General features: G+C 41.0%; 1 protein-coding gene across 3 annotated transcripts in view; it reads left to right on the top strand.

The window, feature by feature from the left end:
* The window catches only part of TRIP4 (thyroid hormone receptor interactor 4), a 52,132-nt gene that overhangs the window by 12,446 nt on the left and 18,161 nt on the right, over positions 1–21,525 (top strand). For all 3 annotated transcript variants that reach the window (XR_006104639.1, XM_042475139.1, XM_042475140.1), the window contains exons 9-11: positions 673–860; positions 4,378–4,502; positions 6,927–7,018. Coding sequence is in view for 2 of the 3 variants with exons in the window: in XM_042475139.1 (XP_042331073.1) it covers positions 673–860; positions 4,378–4,502; positions 6,927–7,018 (405 nt within the window). In the remaining variant the exon portion in view is untranslated. The remainder of the gene's footprint in view (positions 1–672; positions 861–4,377; positions 4,503–6,926; positions 7,019–21,525) is intronic.

Raw genomic sequence — 21,525 nt, 5'->3', positions numbered from 1 at the left:
TTCAGGATATTTTCACCTTTGTAAAATTGTCTTTGGCATACCAACTCACATGCCATCAATGCACTGAGACCATCCTGATTTTCTGTCTTAGCTTTAGGTCAACATTTTGGATCCTAAAATCCTAAAATGTTTTTTTCTATAGCTCATCCAGTTAGATTGGATACAGTTTTTTTAAGCTTTTGCTGAGGGGTATAGGCTGTTCATATTGAAAAGTTTTAAATACCGGTTTTTTTATGTTTAATCTTTTTTTAGGGTTTGATCACTGTTTTTATGATGGGGAGGGCTCGGGTTTTGGGGTTTTTAAATTGTAATTTTTAATTGTTTGATGTTTTAGTTATGCTGCTGGAATCCGCTTTGAATCCTTTGTGAAAAAACAATACAAAAATACTATTATTATTATTAGAGTAGGTTTTTGGAGACTGGAGATTATTGTAATTGGTTTTACTCTGGCAACTGGTTTTCTGCTTGTATAACATACAGTAATTGATTGTTCTTAGGCCTTCTTAAATTGGCTTTTACATTCTCTGATCTATGGAATGAATGTTGATGGCATTGATGATACCTGAGACACACAGTCATACCTGCCTGTTTATATTTCTAGTTTAAGTAGAGAAATGGTAACCTTCTGTGCTGATGTTTTCTGTTTGTTTTCATTAAAAAACAACATTGAAGTGGGTGGACCAGACTAGTTTGCCCCAGCACAGGAAAACTGGCCCTCCTGCAGAGGCTGGGAGTGAGACAAACATGGAAAGAAGTCGCTTGCGGATTCAGGATAAAGAGTTACAGGAGATCTCAGATGATGGCTGGTGCCTTAGCATGCATCAGCCTTGGGCCTCCTTGCTGGTCAAAGGAATCAAAAGGTAATCCCCCATATCAGTTCATCACTGATCTGTCTGATGCTGATATTTTTTTATGTCTAATGAAATTCCTAACGTGCCTGATGAAGTTCTCTGGTTACTAAGGATGCACCTACACTGTAAAAATAATGCCGTGTGACACCACTTTAATTGCCATGGCTCCATTCCACAACATCCTTGGATTTGTTGTTTTGTGAGACACCAGCACTCTTTGGCAGAGAAGGCTAAAGACTTTATGAAACTACAAACTGCAGGATTCTATAAGATGAAGCCACAGCATTTAAAGCAGTGTCAAACTATGTTATTACTACAGCTCCCTAAAAAGCTGAATTCTACGAATTCATCTAATTCTGCCAAGAAATTACGTTTTGCTCATGTGATGCTGAGGAAGTTTCAGTAATGTATTTCCTCAATTCAAAGGTCGCCTTTCATATATTCAAAGCAATTTCTTTCATGCTACTCAAGGCAATTAACTGTTTTCAAAACTATCTTGTAAGATAGTAAATACTGTATATCTAACAGTGCTGTTGAGAGATATGCTATCCCATCCAGAAAAGCTCTTTTACAGTTAATGTGTATACAGCTTACTTGTGCAAGGATTCTCATGAGAAGAGATCTTAACTGTGGATATCACAGCAGAGAAGGACCAGGACTCAGAAAAGTTTCTTTCTTGGACTGCAATTCCCAGCCATGCTGGCTAGGGAACTTGGGGAAAGGTGCTACAGAAATAACATCCAAGGTCGGAGCAGCCCCTGCTGCACACTGGCGCACATGCAGCGGTGGATTACAGAGCAAGACTACTTCAGCAAATTGTAATGGGTGGACAGACTTGAAAGGCATTCAAGACTTAGCCTTATGGCACTTGTCAACTATCAGCCCTGTGCTGTTATTTAGCCTTAGATGGAGTTTGCTACCCACCTTGGGCTACATTCCTAAGCAATCCAGTTCTGAAAAGACCTGGTCCTGATGTACTGGAGGCTGGCACATGTCTCACACCATCCATGGGCATATCTTAGTGGTTCCATGCCCTCTTGAACTCTTGAGCAAGAGGCTGTGAAACCATTAAGAGGTGCCTGGAGATAGTGTGCGGGGGACCAGGTATTCTTCCGTTGCTTGGAAATGCAGCCCAAAGTGGATGGTAAACTCCATCAAAGTTAAATTCAAAACTTAGCTGAGTGTAGCCATATCAAGATAAACTCCCAGACCACTATCTTAGCTTTATAGCCCCCAAACAACTTTCCTGCCAGCTTTTAGCTTCTGTTTGTTTAAACTATTCAGATAAATAAGAAGAGATGATGATATATTCTTGTTTGATGTAATGAATTCAGAGAATATTATTTTGCAGAGAAAATGGAAATTTGAGGCAGAATTACAACCAGGAGAGCCTTTTCATGCTGTATTTATATGGAAACATGTTCTTATACAGAAGCAGGGAGCACTGCCTATGCCATCTGGGTAGGGAAGGCAGAACCATAGCAAATGGGACTGTATGGCTAACTCCTAAACAGGGAACACTCCACACAGCAACATTTTGTTGCAAGTCTTTCTTCTTGTAATGAGATGTCAGGAGCTTGGCTTCCAGGATTTAATTTCTGCTGACATTTGGCCATTAGAATTTTGAATCTCGCATATTGTACACTAGGTGGTGGTCTTTTCCTCACTTTCTCTGACTTGTAACCTTTTGAACAAAATTGCTTCAGAGCTTCAGCTTGGGTAACCAAGGGTGAGCAACCTTTTCAGCTCTTGAGGGCTGCAATTGATTCTGGGTCAGGAACCACATGCACTCTTGTGCAGGCGTAACAGATGTGCCTGCACATCTGCATTCCAGCAATTCTGATGCAGATGTCTCTTTCCTTGCTGCCAACAGCAGCAGGGGTTAAAAAAGGATGTATGAGGCTCAGAAAGTAGAATTATCTTCTGTTTACTTAATCCTCCAGCATTCCTAATTCAGGGCAGTTTTTCCTCAAAACTACAGTACTAGCAGCTGGGAAAGAGCAATAGGGGGCATGGCAGGGTGATGATCCCTGACAGTTGCTAAATCCTTATCTTAGGCTCTTTGCTTAGAACAGGGATGAGAGAAATCTGGCCCACAGGTCTGATGCAAACCAAAGGTTGTTTTAGCCCCCGCCCCAAAAGGACCTTTGTTAGCCCCAGAAAGCCCACAAAGGCCCTATGGGGAAGTGGGGGCATTTTTGCAATATTTTGTGTCCCATTCTGAACCATTTTAGGCCCACGAAAGGCCTTTTGAAAAATAAAACAAGAAGTGACGTTACAGTCACTTCCTATTGTAAAAGGCTTTTTCTTAAGCTTTTCCTGAGCCTAAATGTCTGGTGTGTGTGTGTGTTTTAAAATGTGACAAAAATGTTTCCTTGGATGACATTTGGGAGCAAAAAATGATATTTTTTTGCAGGTGGTACAGCTCTCCGGGGTTTCTTGGGGGCTAATGAGGCCCCTAGCCTCCAATAGTTGTCCATCCCTGGCTTAGAGGATAGGGAGTCTTATTTGGATCAGTTAATTTGAGTATTCAAATCCTCCTACCATTGCAAAAACTAGGATTGTGTTATTTTAGAACAGGACTGAGCAATTTACAGGCCTCTAAATGTTATTTGACTGCAACTCTCATCATCCTTTGTTATTGGTTTTGCTGCCTAGACGCTTCTGGGAGTTGCAGTGCAATAGAAGACTGTACTTTGCTCACCTGCTGGGCTAGAATGAATGAGACCCAGTAAGGATCGTTGGATACATTGTTCTTGGACTATAGAGGTCTAATCTCAAGTTGATGTGTTGGACAAATCAGTCTCTTGATAGTGTACAAGGTGTTGCAGACAACAGCTCCACACAGTTGTGGCAAGATACTATGTGCCAGCACTCTATATCCATTCTGATTTCCTTAGAGAGGGGGATAATACAAATATGATAGATTAATATGGGCACCACTTCTCATTGCTTGTTCATCCAAATTGTGTTTTCTGTTCTTTTGAGACAATAAAGAGGTCAAGTAATTCAGCCCCCAATCTGATTTATATTTAAAGCTTTGACTGTTGTTGAGCTCTCTCCCCCTTGGCATTCCCATAAATATTATTCAATCTTGTATTTGTTGGAGGCCTCTTGATGTCAAAATGATGAAACACCTGGGTGTGAGGGGAAGAAGGAAGTTAAAATGCTGATACTCTTAATCTGCAAAAACCTTTTTTTCTAGAATTCTGGTTGGCACTAAAAAAAAGTGACACCTTTTGCTATTAAGAAATATATAATCAGCACTCTGCTTTTTTGAAGATCATGATTCTTAAAACAGTATTCCAAATTGTAAGGCCCTTCCCTGGGTTTCCAGCTTGCAACCTTTGCCATTCTCTTCTTGAATGGAGTGTTTTGTATGAAAGGGTGATTGTCTCTCCCAAAGTGCAGAGCTTTAGATAGAAAAGTGACATGTTTGCTCAGTGGTGTGGATGCTGTGGTATATATGCCCTCCTGGAGTCCTAATCTGCTTTTGATTCTCTCCTATCTTTACTTCTCTCCTTAGGGTAGAAGGCAGGACTTGGTACACATCCCACAGAGGTCGACTGTGGATAGCAGCTACAGCTAAAAGGCCTTCTGCTCAGGAAATCTCTGAAGTGGAGACCACTTACAAAATCCTCTCCCAGAAAGGTGAGTAGGGCAGGGGTGGGCAACTGTGTAGAGTTGCTTTCCCCTCTGAAACCTGATGGGCTGTACCAAAACACATGCCCGAACACCTATTTGTCTTTGGAGTTCATCCCAAAATAGTGAACAGACATGAAGTTATGTCAGTTCCTGTCACCATTTTAGAGGGGAACTCTGATGAAAACAGGTATTCCAGGATTCGGGGCTTGGAGGTAGTGGGTGTCGTTTTGAGTGTTTGGGGTGCTTTTTGTGTAGTTATCATGAAAATTACCTGAAAATTGTGTAGTTGTTTTTCAAAAATATTGGGGGAGGGAGACTGGAGTAGGGTTATGAGAGTGAAAACTGGAGAGGGCTTCTATACCTTTAACGGTTGTGTAGAAGAGGGAATTTGTGCAAGTGTTATTTGTCAGGTTAAAATCACAAATATTGGAAATCCAAACAAAAATCCATTAGTGATACCTTTATTGGCCAACCGAAATGCAGAATATACTTGTTGCAAGCTTTCAAAGCTCTATGTGTTTCTTCATCAGGCAAGATGTTACATACCAAACAGGAGGAAAAAAACAATTGGTGATGTTAGTCAGATGCCTGCATGTTGTTTCAGCCTTAGTAAAGATGGTATGCTGGAGAGGATATCTTTTGCAGGCAGATTCCTCCTTCTGGCCATGAGGCAATGGGGAGATGTTCAAAGTCCAGGAAATTTGAAGTCCATTTGCATCTCAATAGGAACCCCGCTTTTGCAATCCAATATGTCTCCATTCCAGTGAGGTCACAGTCATCTTTGTAGGCAAAGAACATCCACATCCCCTGTTTATTGGAAATTATTTTTTTTAAATCACTTTTCTCCTCCTCCAAGCATTCCCTCTTTCCTCTCCCTTTTGTACTCCTGCTTTCCTTGTCTTGTCTTGTCTTGAACTTGCTCAGCTGCCCTTCTCTTGATTTCCATATGGTTTCCATATCTCATATATCTGTGGATCCTAGCACTGAAAGCAAAGTGGATGAGGCAACGTGATGATGCGAACAGGCACTTGAACATCCTTCCTCTGCATTTCAGCTTGAGGCATGACTAAACATGAAGTTAGATTGGCAACACTCTTGAGTTTGACAGTAATGTCTGTTCTGACTAGCGTTCAGATCTAAAGGTCAGATTGGGTTCCAGCATGTGGGCATTTGTTCAGAAGCAGCAGCTCCAGCCTCATGTGCTGTAATCTTTTGTTCAGCTGGGGGTCAAGAACATAACATGGTGAGAGCTGACAGATCAGGATTTCAAATGTCTGTCTGTTTGTTCGTGGGAGAGGGTAATAAAGCAGCCCAAGCATACTGAGAAGGCAGTCTGTTCCAGTATGGATTGTGCTACCTTGAATTCTTGAAGTGTGGAATTCCATGGAGAACTGGGCTTCTGATCTGTTTGTATGTTATTATGAGTCTTTATATTGTGCTGCCTATGTACATAGTGCTTGAAAGAGAATGAAAGCTCTAAGGAGCTTACACTTGACATAGCAGAGGAAGGGAGGACTAATACAGGCAGTGGTAAACTTGAGGTTAGAATCTATGACCATTTCAATTACTGTACCTGCGTTTGAGTTTAGGTCTGGGAAGTAAGATGTGGAGTTTCTTCCAAGCACTTCCTGGGGAAAGGTGATTCTGAGGGAATGAACATACAGGATATATGGACAGATTTAGGACTTTCATATAGCCTTTTCCTCTGTTCCACTGGTTCTTTTGATTGCAGGTGCTGGTGGTTGGGAACAGCATTGAATTAACCAGAAAAAAAGAAGAGACCAAAAAAATCTGATGTTAAATAGAAAGAATATAATACTTTTTTTGTAAATAGCTGATTAATAATACATTTATTTTATGTGGTATTTGGTTATTTATCCCCCTTTCCTACTCTTTTTTTGTTTAGTTCTCTCTTCCTTATTTCTTACTCCCCCCCCCCTTATGACTGAAGTAAATATTGCAAATTATGCAAGAATTTAGATCCAATCATCTGAGACACCATTTGGATGGTAGAAAAATGCAGTCCAATTAAAGAACTGGCATGTTTCTTGGCCCAGCACCTGGACTTTTGGGGACTGAATGTAATGTTTGACCTTTGTTGAGGTACCACTGAGGCCAAAAACTGATCCTGTCCTGGTTGGGGAGCGACACATTAATCTGATAGATGAGGGGGGTTTGGAACTTGAGGTCACAATGGAGAATTGCTTCCAGGATTGTAGGAGCGAAGCGATTTTCCCCAGCACTGTTATCAGACAATGCTATCTTAAGGAAATGTACACTCTGTCCAAACCATGAAATTAGTAGTTGAAAGCACTGTGGAGAGAGCTCACACAAGGCAGTCAAAGGCTAATCGAGACCATGTGGAGAATGGCAGGGCTTGGGGTCACGTGTGTGAGCTTGCCTAACGATTTTCTGTCTTTCTTGCCACAGATTTGGAATTTCCCCAGGATTATCCCTCCGGCTGCCTCCTTGGTTGTGTCTATTTGAATGACTGCTTATCACAAGAGCAATTTAAGGAACAGGTGAGCTGTGCCAAGGTCTACTGAAGTTTGTGATTGATGTTGCTGGAGCACGTTGTTTTGCTAATTTGGGCAAAAAGATATTCCCTATCCCCACCCCAACCCCAACCACCATCTAGGTTCAAAACACACTGAGATTGAGACTGCTTTAACTGTTCTAGCTCAATGCTAGGGAATCCTGGGAATTGTCATTTATTGTGGCATCAGAACTCTCCGACACAGGAGGCTACATATCTCACAAAACTCCAGCTCCCAGAATTCCCTAGCATTAAGCCAGGACAGTTAAAGCAGTCTCAAACTGGATTATTTCTGCAGTGTGTTTTGGATCCTAGCTTCATTGATAGTTTCCCTATTTGGATATCATGAAGAGGCTGTGAGAAATAAAGAAAATGTGGAAAACCTGAAATCTATAATTGACCAGATCCCATTATCCCATTATCCTACAGGTCTGGAGCTAACAAGGATCCATTACTTCTCTTTTCCTCCCTTCCCTTGAAAGTTTTCCTACACTGTCAGAGATCCCCAGATCTTTCCCATCACCACTTGCTTCTTGGATAGGAAACCCTTCAGATGTTTTGAACTCCTGGAGTTCTTAACAATTGTCCATGCTTATGAGATCACATAAGAGGTTGAAGCTGGGACCTTCTGTTTTCAAGGCACATGCTCTGTGGCCTCTTTCCAAAGCAGCCTCCTGTACTTCCAGTTGCATTGGCAGTCACTGGCTATTTGTCTCTCTAAAAATACAAGAGAAGTGAAGACAAAATGGAAGGGTTTAGACTGAATTAAAAGCAAATCTTCAGTAAACTAGGAAGATGAATTTGTTGCAGAAGGTATTTCTTGGCTTGAGCTCATACTGGAAATTGTTAGCCTGTCTGGTAGATGTAGAACTCGCCCCCCCTTTATTCTTGCATGAAGGTTTGGTGTACAACTGAAACCTTTTCTCTGAGAGCTGTCTCCTTTGCAACTATTTGTATTTGTTTTTGCTGAACCAAATCAGTCCCAGGGAAATCCCTTTCTGAACAATGCTTCAGGCAATCAGTTGGTTTGTTGTTGATTTACACAGACTGCTGCAGCTGGGGCAGCACACCAAGGAGATTCGTGGCAGTGCCTCCTTGGAGAGGGAAGTCTTGTAAAATTTCCCCCCAAAGCTTGTTTGCTCACTTTTGGCAACACTTCGGAAGCAAAATCTTCCATTTGTGACCCCTTGGTAGTCACTGTCCACTTGGGTGTTTTGATCACAGTTTTTTCTCATCTCAGAGTTCTTTTGCCTGTGTGCTTGTGAGGCAGTATCCGTGGGAAGTATCTATTTGTACATGAAGATACACCATGCTTGCTTTCAGCAGAGTTTGGAAAAGCTCCTTTTTATAATCTACACCACCCAGAATTAGAACTAATAATACATTTTAGTTCTTGTTGTCTAATTTAAAAAAAATATTTTTAAAAGGAGCATGATGATTTCCACCTGCTGTTTACAAGTGTTTAGTATATTACCAAATGTGTTGGAATATAAATCTCATAGGTCGTATAGTTCCCATAAACCTCAGCTAGCACGGCCACTGTTGGAATTGGTGGGAGTCGTAATCCATTCTGTCTGGTTGGACAAGGGATGTGTGTGCCCTTTTAGACGTTGTTGAACTGTAATTCCATCATCCTTCACTACAGCTGACAGGAGTTGCAATCCAAAATACTGTACCGTATATACTTGACTATAAGTTGACCTCATGTATAAATCGAGGGTAAGTTTTGGGGCCAAAATTATGTATTTTGATATAAGTCATGGATAAGTTGAGGGTAAAACCTAGGGGCATTTAGCAAAGGATCTAATGGATGAAGCAAAGCAAAACAATGTCAAAAACTAACAAAATTCCAGCAGACATAGCTCTTCGTGCTCACCCTTAAGGCTAGAAGGATGAGAGAGCAGAGGGGATCAGTGCTTCCAAGACACATTATACTGTTCCCTTTCACCAGGGGATGTTTCCTTCTTTTTTATAAGAGTTAAGATACAGTACTTACTTTGACCCATGGATAAGTCAACTCAGGTTTTTTGGGTCAGTTTTTTGACCTAAATTTCTAGACTTACACATGAGTATATACAGTACCTGAAAATCATAGATAAGAAATGACCTCTGTTAGCGCATTTGAGAAAAGATGTTGTACTAGATATAATTCTACAATTACCCACAAGTGCATAGAACCATCTCCATCTTTGCTGCTTCCAGCTAATGTTTAACTTCCTCTAAGAATGTACAGAATGGTGGTTTAGAATGTGGTTGAGCAGTGGTATTGATCCAGGTGTGGCTTTGTCATAGTGAAAACCTTGGCCTGCATCCAGATACTTGGCTAGCATTCCATGTTGATAAACACACGTTGTGCAGCCAAATGGTCCAGAGTTTGCCAGTCTTCAGGTCAGGTTTTTTAGTTCCAGGTTCTTGACTTCTACCCAGATGCATGCTGCCATCAAACCTTATCCTATTATCAGCATTTGTGTAAAGGTAACATTAGTTTCAGAGAAAGTTCGCTTGGTGTGATAATTTCAGTGTTTGACCTAAGACTCCAGGAGACTCAGGCTCAAATTCCCACTTAGCCAAAGAAGCCTGCTGGAGGATCTTGGGCAAGCTGCACTCTGTCTGTATGAGATAAGCAGAGGCAAACCTATCAGTCCTTCCAAGAAAACCTTATGATACAGTCACCTTAAGCAGGAGTTCCCAACCTGTGCTCCGAGGAGCCTTTAGGGCTCTGCATGCACTTCCCAGGTGCTCCAGGAAAATGAAAGAAATAAAAATTGAATGAAATTAAAGAATAAGAATACATTCTTATATATACCCCTAAACACCATTAACTTGTAAGACATAGGATAGGCCTCTTAGGGGATCCGCCATAGAAATAAGGGCTCCATGAGTCAAAAAGGTTGACAACCCCTGGCTTAAAAGCACATAACAACACCAATGGCACTGACAACAACAGTCTGTTTCCATTCATCTAAACCAGAAAATATATATACCGTACATGTTGATATATTCTGCTTTTCCAGTAAACTGTGCCAAAAGTAACTCACAGCCACCAACTTGACAAAAATACAGCATATTTGAAAAGGAAATAGGCATTTTACAAAACACTAGTAAGTTCAAATAAAACAAAGCTGCAATAAACAAAAGATACAATAGTGAAAAAGACAAAATCTCAAACATGTAATGTAATCTGTTTTGCTAAGCCAAAATTAATGAACCAAAAAGACTCCTGTATTGTTCTTATTGTATGTATTCTCATGAGCCACAGCAGCTAGCTTTAAAAACAGTTGGTGAGGGTTCTCACTTCATTTTCTCCTCCTAAGATGACTCAAAACGTCAAAGGGGAAATATTGGGGAGTAGGAATGATGGAAAGTTCTCTTTCCTCAGCCTACCTAGGCTTTAGAGATTGGTCCTACTAGTGCCCTCCAAATGCTGTAGTTTCTGACTGTTGGTCTTACTGACTGGGGCTTATGGGAGTTGTCATTTAGATCCTCTTGCTGTTGTGTGCCTTCAAGTCATTTCTGATTTATGGTGACCCTAAGATAAACCTATCACAGAGTTTTCTTGGCAAGGTTTGTTCAGAGGGGGTTTGCCATTGCCTTCCTCTAAGACCAAGAAAGTGTGACTTGCCCAAGGCCATGCAGGGGGTCTTCATGGTTAAACAAGGATTTGAACCTTGCTCTCAAAAGGTGTAGTCTAGCACTCAACCCACTACACCATGCTGGCTCCTCCAGAGGGACCAAAATTGGGGAAAGCTGGTTGAAATAATTATCTGAATGGGCCTTCAAGTATCTCTCATGATTCCAAGAGAAAGGAAATGTGCAGCCAGAATCTGGTAATAATTTTTTTTGTGATTATGGAAACTTTGGTACAAGATATTGCCTCCTTTCCAACAGTAATGCCTTCCACAAAAGAAAATTCTTTTAAAAGCAATCATTCTTGGAAGCAGAATGAGTTATGTATGCTGGCACATATATGTCTATGTTCTTAATTTGCAAACCCTTTCACTGTCTTATTAGCCAAAGGCATGCTGCTTTGGGAATCCAAGCAATTATTAATAACCCGCCTGGTTGTTTCAGTCTGAATGGTAAAACAGAGGATGCAGAGCATCACAAAAGCATCTTTCCTTGTTTGTTTAATTGTCCCCTCTCTATCCCACCCTTTCTTAAATAAATCTTCCAGCAGTGGAAGAGGCAGATGGAATAAAACTATTCAATGCTGAGAAACCAGAAGACACCAGCTTTTTAAAATGAGAGGCTAATATATTAATACACAGCAATAGAACAAAGTGTCAGATCAGAGCTACCCAACACCTCAATGTTCAGCACAGTTGTTTACATTGGAGAAATTGGATGTTGGATCAAGACATCCACTTGTGCCTTGCTCTTTTGAAGAAATCTAGTCTTATGCTTGGGAAGCCTGTAATGATGCAAGTCTCTATTTATATTTGTACATCTTCAGTTCAATCATGTGAGTCATTTTGAGGACACACACAGCTCCCCTTCCTCTTTCTTTGCTGCTGCGGCCTAAAAGTGCAGATTGCCTTAGGAGGATCTTATTTTGCACTTCTGACATTTAAAAATTACATCTTCACTCCTTAAATGCTTCTTTTACTCCATTTTGTTAGCTTATATACATATGGAAGCAAGACATTCTTTTTCATTTTTATGCACCAATGTATTTGTACATATTATTTAGAACTTGTCCATACAAAATTATTATTTTACAAAATAAATTGCTACATTTCTTTCCTTGCTGGGGAACTTGGTAAATCGGTCTTTGTTAAGCTGTCGCCTACCATATGTGTTTCTTGACAGCCTCCATCATCCTTATCCAGCTGACTGGGGATGGTGATAGTTGTGATCCAAGTCCTCTGAAGAGTGGCAGATTGAATCATAGAATCATAGAGTTGGAAGAGACCACTAGGGCCATCCAGTCCAACCCCCTGCCATGCAGGAAATCCAAATCAAAGCATCCCTGACAGATGGCCATCCAGCCTTTGTTTAAAGACCTCCAAGGAAGGAGACTCTATCACCCTCCGAGGGAGTGCATTCCACTGTCGAACAGCCCTTACTGTCAGGAAGTTCCTCCTAATTGAGGAAGGCTGCTGTAAATAATATAGATGGGAATGACTACATAAGTTCAGTATCTGATGTAAGGGCCTATAAAAGAGGTCTGGTAGTTTTGTCTATTGCCAGTGCCATTTCAGAGAGAGGAAACATATATTATGCCATTTCCACATTAGATCATGCAGAGGACACTTGACAGCATTCCAAGAGGAATTAGAGCTGATGATAAATACTGAAACAAGAACTAATTATGCATCATGCTAGGTGTTTTGTTGTTGTTGTGTGCCTTCAAGTTGTCTCTGACTTATGGCTTTATACATCACAACATTTGATTTTGTTTTAAAATTCTAGGTAGTTGGTAGCGGGGAAGTGTGGTGGGGGGAGAAGAATTGGGAAGTAACAGTTATACTTCTATCACTACCAAGTGGAGAATCTCAGAAAAGAGAGTAAGTTTTCAGGTTTAATAGAACTCTTTGTCCAGCTAGATGTCTTAGCAAATCATACAGGAGAAGCAACAGGATGGAATGAAGAAGGTATGCTGGTCTTGGTACAAAAAACAGCAGCAACTATTGGTTTCATCAGGTATAGACTAATTAACTCTGAGAGTATGTTGCTATTCAGTATAAGGGTTGTGGAACTCCCTTCTTTCAATTATTTTTATTTTTTAAAACTAGCAGATACTGAGGGAATGTAGAATATTGGCCTTTTTGTCCTATTATATTATTGGTACATTGCCTGGGGGGAAAAATCACACACCAGTGACACAAACCAATAATTTGGTCTGGACATTTTCTTCTCATATATTTGTTTGTTAATTTGCCTGTAGAAGAAACAACACTATGCCAAGGGGTATTGTTTTGAATGAGTAAGGTCACAATATTGCAGAATGCCTATAGTGCTGGTTTAGTTCTATGTGGATTGTGCAAAAAAACCATGACTCTGGTGATTTGTCCTATCCTAGTGCATGGGAATTGATTTGATACTGTCCTGGACTTATTTGTCAAGCTTTTCTAGTGAGAGAGAAACATATAGTGGGACACCCATCACCTCTACTTTGAGGTGACCCTAAGGCCTTCCTCCTTTCCTCCTATTTCCAATGTGGTTTTGCTTGTGATTGGTTTTGTATGCAGGGCAGCCAGCATGAATAGCAAGAGAGAGCTTACATCAGAGTGAGATGAAAGGGAAGGGAAGTAGCCTTGCTAAGACGCTCTGTGTCTGCCCTTCAAAGCAGTCAAACCACTTGCCAGCGTGTTTCTGTTATCTGTGAACAGCAGATAGAAAGCTCCCAACAGCCTCCAGGGAAGATGTGCCTATGTTGGGTAGCCTAGCAAGACTGTGGTTTGTAACCTCAGCAGTCAAGACAGCTAGTATGATTTTTTTTCTCCTTTTCGCAAAGTCATTTTGATTACCAAATCCATAACTATTAGCCGTGGTGGTTTTGCACAGTTCCTTTCTCACCTCTTTTGGCTTGACCTAGCAGGCTTTCCCACACAGACTCTGTGGCTTTTCTAAAAGTACAAGCCATCTGTAACCTGGATGTGAGATGGATGGATTTTAATGATTAATATCCCCACAATAGATTTGTAGGAAATGGTTGCACAGTGGATACATAGAAGTAAGATTTTTGAGTTGAGGCCTTGTGAAGAAAGAGAATGCTAAAAGGGATTTGCAGTAGGAATGTTTAAAGACAAGATGACTTTTGAAGGCTCATCAAGATGCCTGGCCTGCTCTGAAAGCCAAAATAATCAAGAGCAGCATCCTTGAAAGAGAAAGTAACACATGGGTGATAAGGGTGATGGAATATTCCAAATGTGCCTTAAATGTATTTTAATGTATTTATGTATCTTTGCTCTGGTTGCAAGAAAGTTTTGTACATTTAAACTTTGAACCAGCCAAAAGAATGCATGTTAGGGACCTCTTTATTTGAATTACTATAAAGGTAGCCATGTTCTTTTATTTTTTATTCGAGGCCTCAGTTTGTTTTTTGGAATTTGAATTCCACTGAGGACTTTGCCGGCAAATACATTTTTGAATTCTCAGCATTCTGGGTTCTTTTGTCATCTCTGTTCTGTCAAGCTGAGAAAGTCCAGGCTTTTAAGTTTCCCACAACAGATGCATTCAAACAATACCTCTCTTGCCCTATTTCTTGTTGTTGAGATGTATGTCTTGACTTGATAACCCGATTCCCTTCCTCTTTTTCCACTTTCACAACATCTGAGGTTAGAGTGAAATGCTTATGCATTTTATTAATCACATACTTTCATATCTCATCTTGCAAGGAGTTCAAGACAGCATATGTGAAACTCCCTTTTTAATCTGCACAACAACTCAGTGAGGTAGGTTGAGCTAGAAGGGAGCCACTGGCCCAGTGAGTGTCTTGGATTCAGTTGGAAGTTGAACCTGCCTTTCCCTAATATCAGTATTATGCTTTAAAGAACAATAGTAATAAAATTTATTTCTTACCCACCTTTCCCCAAGGCCTGGGACGAGGTAAAACATAGATTAAAATGCAGTGTATAACTAAACAGATAAAACCATTTAAACACCTAGGTTAAAGCTGAATGAGACTACATGTGAAAGGGATCTAGGAATCCAAGTAGACCACAAGTTGAACATGAGTCTACAGTGTGATGTGGCAGATAAAAAGGCCAATGCAATTTTAGGCTGTATCAATAAAAATATAGTGTCTAGATCAAGAGAAGTAATAGTGCCACTGTACTCTGCTTTGGTCAGGCCCCACCTGGGTACCACAATTCAAAAAGGACATTGAGAAACTGGAGCGTGTCCAAAGGAGGGCGACTAGAATGGTGAGGGGTCTGGAAACCATGTCCTATGAGGAATGACTTAGGGAGCTGGGGATGTTTAGCCTGGAGAAGAGAAGGTTAAGAGGTGATATGATAGGGATGTCATATTGAGGGAACAAGCCTGTTTTCTGCTACTCCAAAGAACAGGACCCAGAACAATGGATGCAAGCTACAGAATAAGAGATTCCACCTCAACATTAGGTGGAACTTCCTGACAGTAAGGGCTGTTCGACAGTGGAACACACTCCCTTGGAGAATGGTGGAATCTCCCTCCTTGGAAGTCTTTAAATAGAGGCTGGATGGCCATCTGTCGGGGATGCTTTGATTGAGAGTTCCTGTATGGCAGGGGGTTGGGCTGGATGGCCCTTGTGGTCTCTTCCAACTCTATGAGTCTGTGATTCTATGATAGCACATAAATATAAGTTCAAAACAACCATTACACATTAAAATCATCCAGATATAAATTTAAAACATGCAACAAAGTATACCAGTTTAAAATTAAACGCTGCAGTCCTACACTGGGTTGCCTAACCTAGAGTATTCTACTTGGCTGGTTTATGTTATGTTGGTATCATTTGGGGACTATGGGGCTTGACAGACCATCCCAAAAGGGCGGGCTGGAGGTGCTCGTTTTTCCTCCTGAGGGACGCCGCAGCAGCCAAACCACACGGCCTCCCTCCGCACCAAAAAGAACCCACTAAAAGCAGGTTCTTTTTGGTTCACGCGGCAGATGCCATGAATGCGCCATTGGTGCATTGTTGCATGTTGATGATGCAAGCACTGCGCCACAATGTGCGGACACTGTGCAGCGCTTGTGTCATCATGCAGCCCCCACATGGACAGGGCCACGCCATGATGGTGCCACCACCGCGCACTAGGGCTTGGGACCATGCGGTTGTTCCTAAAATTCCCAGACTGCCTCTTTCCGGGCCTCAGTGTCAGGGGTGGGCTGAGTCAGTAATTAGGTTGCTTTGCCAGAAACCCAACTCCCAAGACATGGGATTTGAGCTGATCTTGGAAATGTTATATTTTTGGAAAGCAGTTCTCAGAATCCCCCCAGCTAGCATAGTAAATACCGATGCTGGCTGGGAGGTTCTGGGAGCTGTGGAACAAAAACATAACTTTCCCAAGTTGTGCCACTGCATGGCATGGAAATTGCACCTTGTTAATGCTCCTGTAATCAGTAGCAATTGCCCTATTGTGAAAACCAATGGAGTTTCAGCCAAGGTTCCTCCCTTTACCAGTAGGCTTTGTTCTGCTTCTTCTCAAGGGAGAAGCATTGACATATTTTTCTCTGGCTCTGGCACTCAGTCCTTTTGCCACCGTCCCCCCCAAAAAAGCCCCCCAAATCCTGATGCATTTATTATTTTGTTTTGTTTTGCTAAAGAGATGTCTTCTTGCTGGAATGGTAAGCAATTTCCTGCAAGAACAGAGAAGAAAATGCCTACTAAGTAATTAATTACCTGTAATATTAGCCTGACAGCTGTGCGGCTTTATGAGGCATGAAAGAATATTGTTCTGTTTTTTTCTGCAACTACATTTGATAGAAAGGGAGCCCATAGCACTAGTTTTTTGTGGTTTTTTTGGGCTATATGGCCATGTTCTAGAAGAGTTTCTTCCTAATGTTTTGCCAGCATCGGTGGATGCCAGCCACAGATGCTGGCAAAACGTCAGGAAGAAACTCTTCTAGAACATGGCCACATAGCCCAAAAAATCCACAAAAAACTATGGATGCCGGCTATGAAAGCCTTCGACTTCCCATAGCAATAGCTCATTTGGGATATCAGCAAAACCTGATGTCTCCTTGGACTGCAGCTTCCGCAATGTCCACCTGCATGTCCAGTGACTGGTCTTGAGTGGTGATAATGGGTGGTGTAGTCCAATACATTTAGCAAATGCTACTTAGCACCTGGTAATTCTGTAATTTCTTATTGGGGAGAGAAGACTTGCAGTGCTTCTAAGGCTTAGATAGGAGCTGTAGAATAAGTTATGGAAGCCAGGGGATTGCAGAAGTTATTAAAATGACTCAGGGATTCTAGGAATTGTACTCCCAAAAAAGTAATGTATTGCTATGTGCAAAGTTTGAACCCCCAAACTTCCAGAAATCATGAGAGTTGTGGAGGAAATTGCATAGCCTACCCATGACATCTCAGAAGAATGGGCTGAAGTGTTGTTTTTGATGTTTGGTCCTCCATCACTTACTAAAATGCCTACCTTAGATAGTGGAAGATACCGTTGGTTGCCTTGGCAAATAATCATTTTTATTTCTTGTGAGTTTACTTTTCCTAAACAAATGCCATGGGCACATTTTGTGGTGGTTACACTTTTGTGGTTGGTAACTACCCTCGAGTTGACCACTACTCATGCCTTGTGGTGATTACATAATGGATTATGTGAAGAAATAATCTATAATGTAATTACCAGATCATCAAGAGACATGAGGCGGGGTGTTATCAATATGCTGATGACACCCAAATCTTTTCTCTATGTCTCCAACTGTTTCAGTGACCAAGGAAGGCATCTCCCCTCTGAATGACTGTCTGAGATCAGTAATGGATTGGATGAGGGAAAATAAACCTAAGTTGAATCCAAATAAAACGGAGGTACTCGCTATAGGAAACCCTGCACCGGGTATAGAGATTTGTTTACCAGTCCTGGATGTGGTCATACTTCCCCTAAAGGACTGTGTCTACAGCTTGGGGATACTTCTGGATTCGTTGCTTCAGCTGTCTTCCCAGGTTGATGCAATGGCTAGGAGTGCCTGTTATCAGCTTCGGCTGATACTCCAGCTGCGACCCTACCTGGAGCAGAGGGACCTAGAAACGATGGTACATTCACCAGTAACCTCTCGTCTTGATTTCTGTAATGTGCTCTTCATGGGGCAACCCTTGTGCCACGTTTGGAAGCTGCAACTTATTCAGAATATGGCAGCCAGGTTGGTTGTAGGTAAAGCTAAATTCGACCCTATTACACCTATATTGAAATCTCTTCATTGGCTGCCTATTAGCTTCCAGGCTCAGTACAAGGTGTTGGTTATTACCTATAAAGCCCTACATGGCTTGGGTCCAGCATACATGAGGGAACGCCTCCTCCCATATAATCCTTCTCGTGCACTCAGGTCCTCTAGGAGGAACCTACTACAGCCAAAGAAAACCATGCTGGTGGTGACTTCCCAAAGGACCTTTTCAGCTGCTGCTCCCAAAATATGAAATGACCTGCCGGAAGAGATCCGCCATATTACATCTTTGGAGGCATTTAAAAAGGCGATAAAGATGGATCTCTTCTGGCACGCCTTTCCAGACTAAGCTCCAGCTGAATTAACCAAATTTATCCATTCACTCTTTCACCGCCTCTCCTGATGGTCTCTTGGAATAATTCGACCTGTGTCGATCCTTCATTACAAAAATTGTAACTAAATACACTGTATTGGGCATATTGTATTTTGATGTTTATGTGCAATTTTAGCAGAAGGAGGGAAGGTTAAGGGTATTAGAGGAAATTTTATTATAATAATAAATAATTGTCGGTATATCTGTTTTATTGGACTGTTGTTACGTAGATCCCGGAAGGGAGAGGCAGGAAATAAATAAATAAATATTATTATTATTATTATTATTATTATTATTATTATTATTATTATTGCCTCTCAGCCAAAAATTATTTATTTTATTTATTATTTTTATTTATTTATTTTATTTCTATGCTGCCTTTCTCTCAGAAAGAGACCCAAGAAGGGCCACAGATAAAACTGATTTCAAATTTTGCAATAAAACTTTTAAAACAGTTAACATTATCTAACTAAAAGCAGTATAAAATGACATAAAACATGCAAAAATTAAAATATATAACTAGAGCACACACCTCATATACTGTAAAAGCTTCCCTCATTCTATATTTAAAGCCTGTCTCCTCTTTAAAAAAGAACATTTTCTTTAAAACTTTTCTTTAAAAAGAAATCGGATCCTTGGATTGGAACTTGCCACACAAATCATAGGCCAGAACTCTTGGAGGATGGGAAGAAAACACAAAGGTACCATGTGGTGTGTTGGATTTGCACAAAGGTTGGCTATCCTCCACTTCTTGCTGCCAGCTCTGCATCAACTCCAGCTCTCCATGGAGGTACCCAAGTGTTGAAATGTAGTAAATTACTGAGTGAGAGCCTACAAAATTATACATGCCAGCTATGGCAGACAATCCAGGAAGGCAGAGTTGGATGATTTCATTCCAGCTTGAATCTCGCCCATGCTAGGAGTAGGGAACATCTCCTGATACCTGTGAGGACTGGCAAGATTTATTGTGGCAGAACCTTATGCAGGCTAGAGCCCACTCCATCCAGTCCAAATTCCATATTCATGGCTTGGTTGCAGACACTTGCTATAAGCAAAAGCACTGGCTTAATGCACACTTGCATCTGTGTACCCTATAGCTGAAATGCCAGCACTGAAAAAGCACGTATTTGTTACACAGATACTTGTCAAGATCAGCTTTACAAAAGTGAATGTGGAAATAAAGAGAGAGGCTTCAAGTGGCTAGGTTGAGAGCTCTTTTGCTTTTCTCTACAACTTTAATTACAATTTCCTGCTGTAAACACTATGCTTTCTCCTCCTGTGTTTTATCTTTAGAATAGATTACTTAATACTTGCATCACTTTATATACAGTTTACAGTTCCTACCCTTGCCATCTCCACAAAAACAACCTAAAGAGCATTTAGGGCTGAAGGGTGGGGTATAAATACCCTAAATAAATAAATAAATAAATAAATAACCAACCTTCCCTAAAAGTTAGTCACTAAGAGTTCAGATTAGCTTGAAACACATCCTAGATGTTCAAATAAATCCCATCCATCCCCAGAATACCTAGAAATTACAACCAGACATCACTTCCAGTTGTGAGTTTTGGGTATCAATTAGGTACCAATAAGGAAAGGTAAGGACAGGTGGGTGAACATCCCCCCCAGTTGCCCACTTTCGTACAAATGGAATGGTATTATATTTGTTTGTTTGTTTCTGACTTCTAATTTTTCAGTTGCAGATAAATGAAGGTAAGATGTCTAGCTGAATTGGTTTGTTGTGTCTGTCAGTTTCACAGTAGCACTACAGAAAGCGTTGACTTGGATATTGGATACCAAATTTAATCTCCTGAAACACAAAGTCTCAGTTTTTCTTCTTCTTTTTCCCCTCCTTAATAAAGCAGGTTTTTTAGCTGTCAGGGCTGTGGCGTAAGGCTTGAAAGTGTATTATCAGTACCTGATTAAATCTTAGAGGGATGCATGTTTCAGTGTGTGTGTGTGTGTGTGTGAGAGAGAGAGAGAGAGCAGAGTATATTAACTTCTTAAATTGCTTTAGGCTTAGAGGCGAGTCAGGTTATTAGCCCAGTTTGCCCAATATTATATAGCAGTTTTCCAGGGTGTCGATCTGGTTACAACTTGAGATCACTTTTACTGGGAATGTTGAGGATTAAACCCATACAAAGCCCATGCTCTACCACTGAACTCTGCCTGTTGCCCTTAGGCATACCAGTTGTCCAGGTGCAGTGCCCAGCATAGTTTGCTCTGCCTACTTCTGACTGGGAGAAGTAAAATCAATTGAATGAAACAGAAATGTAGCATTTGCTTAACTCGTGGAAAGTCATCAGATTGTGTGTTGTGTGTCTTCAGGTTGTTTCCGATTTATGGCAACCCTAAGGTGAGCCTGTCATGGGGTTTTCAGGGCAAGGTTGGTTCAGAGAAGGTTTGTCATTGCTTTCTCCTGAGGCTGAGAGAGTATGACTTGCTTCATGGCCAAGTGGGAATCGATTATTGCAGATATGCTGCTTATGAGTGAACTAGCATTCCCTAAGCGGTTTACAATCTGTAAGCCAATTGCCCCAATAAGCTGGGTACTCATTTTCCCAACCTACAAAAGGGTAGAAGGCTGAGTGGACCTTGGAGCCCTATTTAGGATTGAACTTACAATGTTGTGGCTGTAGTAATAGGATTTAACCACTGTGCCGTCAGGGCTCCTTACTTTAGTTTATTGAATCCATTATTATTTAGATTATTATATCACATTATTGCATCCATTTTAAATACAATTCATTTTATTACAACCTATCTTTTTTGTTTTGGTAAAAATAGATGAGCATGCTTTTTTCAGACTTTTGAAATGTTCACAGACCGAAACATACAGGTCTGTAGACAATTGTAAATGCTGAGGCCCCAAAACCATAAAATACCAAAAGTCAGTCTGGACCTTTTGATGCCATGCTGAAGTGCACACAAGATACGCATAATAACCAAACACAGCAGCAGTAACTGGTACTCAGAGCCTTGCCAGGTTTGCTGTAATGATGCAGTTAGGACATTTTAGTTTCTAGTCTTGCAGAGACCCCACCTTTATTATTTTCTTTATTTTTTTTAAGATGATACGGTGTATTGATTCAGTCCGTGCTCTGCTAGATAGTTTGGACTTCCTCCTTGTTTTTAGCTGGCAATGAATCTCTGACTTCATCTTTAGAGAGCTGGTGTGCTTTGAGTTTGGTTGAACATCAAAGTGTCTTCCCTGTTTTAGTCCACAGGCTGTCTCTCTCTCTACCCAACATGTTCTGTGGAAAGCCAGCTGTGATGTCTGTCTTAACAGTCTAGCCCTT

This window comes from Sceloporus undulatus, chromosome 6 (genome assembly GCF_019175285.1).
Source record: "Sceloporus undulatus isolate JIND9_A2432 ecotype Alabama chromosome 6, SceUnd_v1.1, whole genome shotgun sequence".
Classification (NCBI taxonomy): domain Eukaryota; kingdom Metazoa; phylum Chordata; class Lepidosauria; order Squamata; family Phrynosomatidae; genus Sceloporus; species Sceloporus undulatus.
This window is presented reverse-complemented; position numbering and strand designations above follow the sequence as displayed.